The following is a 5,697-nucleotide window of genomic DNA, read 5'->3' on the forward strand; positions in this document are numbered from 1 at the left end:
CCTTCTGAGGCTCGGTTAGGGGATAGAACTCGAGCAGGCTGCAGAGCCCTTCTTTAAAGTCAGTGAACGTATGCGCCTCCCCAGAGTATCGTGGGAGCCAGGCCGCTCCGGGCAGGTAGGGCATGGAGAAGGGCATTATGGCTTTCGCATTAGCGGCAGTGTCCGACTGGCTGATGGGGGCAGCGGGTTCTGCGGCAGCCAGTGGTGGTATTAGGGCCGCGGCTTCGCCCGCTGCGGGGACCGGAGCTGCCCCTGCGTCCGCGGCTGCGACCACCACCTCCTCTCCTCCCGACTCGGACATGGCCGTCCCTTCCTCCCACTAACCTGCTGGAGGTCGGAGTTCCTCTTCCGGGATTGGCGTCTCACCGCGCTTTCCGTTCCGCGCTTCTTTTGGCCGATCCCGCCCACGTAGCTAAGGCTCCTCCCTCCGCGCGCGGCAATGGCGAATTTTGGCGGTAACTTTCCGCAGCAAGCAGTAGCACACAGTTCTCTCAATAAAGTACAGTTCAAGCACAACAAATCACAGTCTCCAGGCACACATGACCTGATTCTTCAGGCTTAAGTAGATCCTGTTCGTGACGCCAAGATTTGGAGCGCCCCCACACCGCCGCAGGGCCGAGGGGTACCCGGAGCCGGGCCTCTGGGATCTCAGTCCTGGGGTTGTCACGGTGGCTAGACCCGGTCCGTGGCCCCGTCTGTCAGTGGGGGACGTCCGTTGCAAATAGGTACTGTTAACGGTGGTATGGCGGTGCAGTTGTGGGGTGCAGGTCGCGGTAAATAACGAGGACACCAGGTTGCAGTCTCTTTACCTCTTTACTGAAGATGTGGGAGACCTCAGTCCAGAGCGCTGTTAACTGGGTTTTCAGAGACCGGCCGGTCCAACGACACATCAGGAGCTCTCTTTACAGGTGGGAATCAGTATCTACCTTCTAGCGCTGTGTGTTGTAGTTCTTCCCTGCTGAGCTCCCGGGATAGTCCTCACAACTGTTTCTTTCTGTCTCTACTGTTCCTTCTCCGTCCTCCAGATGATATGGTAGGACGCACCCGTATGACGGGGTAGGCCTGGAGTTCTTCCGGGACCCTAGAGTCGCCCCTCTACCGCAGCTGCCTCCGTTGTCTGCTTAGGTGTTAAGTGAGACAGCCAACCTGTAGTTAGCTGCCCTGCCGTGGTTTGCAATGTACTTAAAGTCTCTTACTTGCTCGGCGTTCCGGCCACCGACTGTTGCGCCTCAGAAGGATGTTGCCTCGGTCTAACAGCAAGACCCCTTCTGGTATTTCTCCTTTTCTGTATTCCCGTTGTTTGCTGGTTAGTTCTGCTCTGAGGAGTCTGCCAGGATCCCATCCCTGACAGGTCCTCTCACTAGCTCTTCCCAGCTACTTCTCCCTGTCTTCCTGTCCAACCCCCAGTTTTACCAGAGTTGTGAGGAGTGGCCTACTAGATAGGACCACCCCCCCTGGTGGCCGGAGTGTGAAGTGTGGTGTGAGTGTACCTGATCAGAGAAACTCCCTAGTGCAATCAGACGCACCATAGCTCCCCGTAGTGGCGGAGCCACAGCACTGCAACAACCAGGACTCTGGGGTGCTGCACTATGAGGGTCCGAAAGATTATGGATATGCAGGAACCCGGAGATACATGGCTCCTGAAGTAAGGAACACGTCGTCATATTACATAGTGGTTACTAGATGTCCTATTATTAATACCAGAACATCAGGTTAAGAATGCAGATGGTCCCCCCGACCATACGTTATATGCTCAGTGGTCCCCATACACTGGACACATTGACCACACAGAGACCCCCATACAATGGACACCAGTAGATCCCTACAGTATGCAACAGCATACTTGTTTAGTACACTGCACCCCCTTCCGGTGTGAGTCGCACCTCCTTCGGACCCCCATACTGTACAGTACATGGATGTCTGTTGTGCACCCCCTTCCGGTGTGAGTCGCACCTCCTCCGTACCCCCATACTGTACAGTACATGGAGGTCTGTTGTGCACCCCCTTCCGGTGTGAGTCGCACCTCCTCCGGACCCCCATACTGTACAGTACATGGATGTCTGTTGTGCACCCCCTTCCGGTGTGAGTCGCACCTCCTCCGTACCCCCATACTGTACAGTACATGGAGGTCTGTTGTGCACCCCCTTCCAGTGTGAGTCGCACCTCCTCCGGACCCCCATACTGTACAGTACATGGATGTCTGTTGTGCACCCCCTTCCGGTGTGAGTCGCACCTCCTCCGTACCCCCATACTGTACAGTACATGGAGGTCTGTTGTGCACCCCCTTCCGGTGTGAGTCGCACCTCCTCCGGACCCCCATACTGTAGAGTACACGGAGGTCTGTTGTCCTCACCTGCCTCCTGGGCGGCTTGTTGCTTGGTTTGGCCTTTGCCGAGCAACAACTCATCCTAAAGATTCCATAATGAATACGTTACAGAGACCAGAGTCATAGACAGAGATCGCTCCCAACTCACTGACTGTTTCCATCTCTTCCTCCTCTATGTACTCACAGATTTTCCGTCGAGAAAAATATGACGGAGCTATAGACTGGTTTTCACTTGGCATCATTGTGTTCCAAATGTCAACTGGAAAATACCCCTTCTACAACGAGAAGGACATCAAGAGACTGAAAATGTCCATTTTGTCGGATAATCCAATCTATCCACAAGACATCAACCCTGCAATAAAGGACATGATTGACAACGTAAGTGGTCATATACATTGGAAGGCGGGAAGCAATGGTGTAATGTGGGGAGTCACAGAGGCGTTACCAGAGGGGACACATTCTGCGGGGAGCAATATTTTGAGATCAGGGATAGGGTTAGGGTTCATTAGTATTAGGGCAAGGGTTAGAGCTAGGGTTAGGGTTCATTAGTATTAGGGCTAGGGTTAGAGCTAGGGTTAGGGTTCATTAGTATTAGGGCTAGGATTAGAGCTAGGGTTAGGGTTCATTAGTATTAGGGCTAGGGTTAGAGCTAGGTTTAGGGTTCATTAGTATTAGGGCTAGGGTTAGAGCTAGGGTTAGGGTTCATTAGTATTAGGGCTAGGATTAGAGCTAGGGTTAGGGTTCATTAGTATTAGGGCTAGGGTTAGAGCTAGGGTTAGGGTTCATTAGTATTAGGGCTAGGATTAGAGCTAGGGTTGGGGTTCATTAGTATTAGGGCAAGGGTTAGAGCTAGGGTTAGGGTTCATTAGTATTAGGGCTAGGATTAGAGCTAGGGTTAGGGTTCATTAGTATTAGGGCTAGGATTAGAGCTAGGGTTAGGGTTCATTAGTATTAGGGCTAGGGTTAGAGCTAGGGTTAGGGTTCATTAGTATTAGGGCTAGGGTTAGAGCTAGGGTTGGGGTTCATTAGTATTAGGGCTAGGATTAGAGCTAGGGTTGGGGTTCATTAGTATTAGGGCAAGGGTTAGAGCTAGGGATAGGGTTCATTAGTATTAGGGCTAGGATTAGAGCTAGGGTTAGGGTTCATTAGTATTAGGGCTAGGGTTAGAGCTAGGGTTAGGGTTCATTAGTATTAGGGCTCGTGTTAGAGCTAGGGTTAGGGTTCATTAGTATTAGGGCTAGGGTTAGGGTTCATTAGTATTAGGGCTAGGGTTAGGGTTCATTAGTATTAGGGCTAGGGTTAGAGCTAGGGTTAGGGTTGGAAGGGATCAGGGTTCTGATCGGGATTAGGATTATAAAGGACAAAAACACACAGAAAATAACAAATACAAAGTATAAGAAATCTAGAATAGTGTAGAATTCTATTTTTTAATTTGATGTCAGATTTCAAGAAAAAGCAGAAACAAAAACTAGAAAGCTGAAGGGCCAAGCATAGAGACATGAGTCTGATCTTTAGTTACAGTACATGTGCCCGGGGGATACGGGGAGCAATACTGGACAGGTGGAGGGGACTCGGAGTGGGTGATTGCTCCACAGGCCAAGAATCACAAAATACTTACCTTTACCCAGGTGCTGGCAACACACGCTACACCTACACCACTGCCAGGAAGAAGACATGACGGGTGACTGTCAGTCACCCAAGATAATGGACCCTTTTTCTGTTTATTCCTCAGCTTCTCTGTAAATCAGCTGACAAACGGCGAATATTTGTGAGAGAGAGACTCAGGACCCATCCCATGTTCGCCACAATGGACTGGTCGGAATTAGAATCTGGAAAACTGTCTCCATCACTTCACGTGGAGCCGGTAGGTACCTAACACCCTGGGGCTTTATGGGGAGATGACTGGGAGCAGTAATTGGCATTACATCTAGGTCTAACTTTTGGGGACGGGTCCTCCAGGCTTCTTGTGGGAAGTGGCAAATTTGACACCAAACTTTTCTTCTCACAGACACCAGTGCAGGATGACGTTATTCCCGTTGTGGCCATGCTGAAAGCAAGACAACCGCGAGGGCCTCCAATAACACCCGAGGAACAGCGGGAATTCATGGACTTCAGCGGTATCAGTAGCAGGTGGAAAGATCTCCAGCCTAAGAACCTGCAGAGAACATCTAACACCATCAGTTCTTCTGTAGAAGGGGCCCTGATAGATAATGTGAGTCTTCTGACCCTAGATAATATTTACTATCAAAACCAATCATATTAAATGGGTTGTCCAGGCTGAAATGAAAAGTCTGCCGATAATTATGTGATTGCATATTGATGAATCAGGAGTTTGCACTGCGCACACTGTCATGATTGCCCTGTATTCCCCGTGTGGGTGGTCACATTACAAGACTTATGCAATTTGCAAACTTGCAGTCCCATGCTGACCAGACTCATCAGGCTACACTCAACTCTCTTCTATGGAGACGTTAAGTGATTGCAGACTTTTCGCTTCAGCCTGGACAAGCCCTTTATGACTACTTTTTTAGGAGAAGCCCTTTATGACTACTTTTTAGGACAAGCCCTTTATGACTACTTTTTAGGACAAGCCCTTTATGACTACGTTTTTAGGACAAGCCCTTTATGACTACTTTTTAGGACAAGCCTTTTATGACTACGTTTTTAGGACAAGTCCTTTATGACTACTTTTTAGGACAAGCCCTTTATGACTACTTTTTAGGACAAGCCCTTTATGACTACTTTTTAGGACAAGCCCTTTATGACTACTTTTTAGGACAAGCCCTTTATGACTACGTTTTTAGGACAAGTCCTTTATGACTACGTTTTTAGGACAAGTCCTTTATGACTACTTTTTTAGGACAAGCCCTTTATGACTACTTTTTTAGGACAAGCCCTTTATGACTACGTTTTTAGGACAAGCCCTTTATGACTACTTTTTTAGGACAAGCCCTTTATGACTACTTTTTTAGGACAAGCCCTTTATGACTACTTTTTAGGACAAGCCCTTTATGACTACTTTTTTAGGACAAGCCCTTTATGACTACTTTTTTAGGACAAGCCCTTTATGACTACGTTTTTAGGACAAGCCCTTTCAGCTTTTTATTCATAGATGTGAATTTAACTCACTTTTTTCTTCAATTCACAGGATTTGTTTTCATCCACCACGTCATCCTCCTCCTCATCATTCATATCTCCAATTGTAGTTATTTGTTTCTTTTCATTTCTTTTTATTTTCTTTTGCTCATATATTTTGCTCTATTAATTTAATAGCGCTTTACAGACATTATCACCGCTGTCCCCATTGGGGCTCACATTCTACTTTGCCTATCCGTTTGGCTTTCGAGTGTTGAAGGAATAACATGAGTTGG

The 5,697-nt window shown here is 48.4% G+C and overlaps 1 protein-coding gene across 2 annotated transcripts; it reads left to right on the forward strand.

Moving 5' to 3' along the window:
* Positions 1-5,697, forward strand: LOC143818608 (ribosomal protein S6 kinase 2 beta-like). Of its 2 annotated transcripts, none has more exons than XM_077299861.1 (5): positions 1-725; positions 2,513-2,704; positions 4,059-4,190; positions 4,335-4,538; positions 5,475-5,697. In XM_077299861.1, the coding sequence occupies exons 2-5, from the start codon at positions 2,579-2,581 to the stop codon at positions 5,589-5,591; spliced, it is 579 nt and encodes a 192-aa protein (XP_077155976.1). In that variant the 5' UTR covers positions 1-725; positions 2,513-2,578; the 3' UTR covers positions 5,592-5,697. The 2 variants fall into 2 exon arrangements, with proteins under 2 accessions (XP_077155976.1, XP_077155975.1); XM_077299860.1 differs by lacking the exon at positions 1-725 and adding an exon at positions 1,175-1,645.

Source organism: Ranitomeya variabilis, chromosome 3, assembly GCF_051348905.1.
Source record: "Ranitomeya variabilis isolate aRanVar5 chromosome 3, aRanVar5.hap1, whole genome shotgun sequence".
Classification (NCBI taxonomy): Eukaryota; Metazoa; Chordata; class Amphibia; order Anura; family Dendrobatidae; genus Ranitomeya; species Ranitomeya variabilis.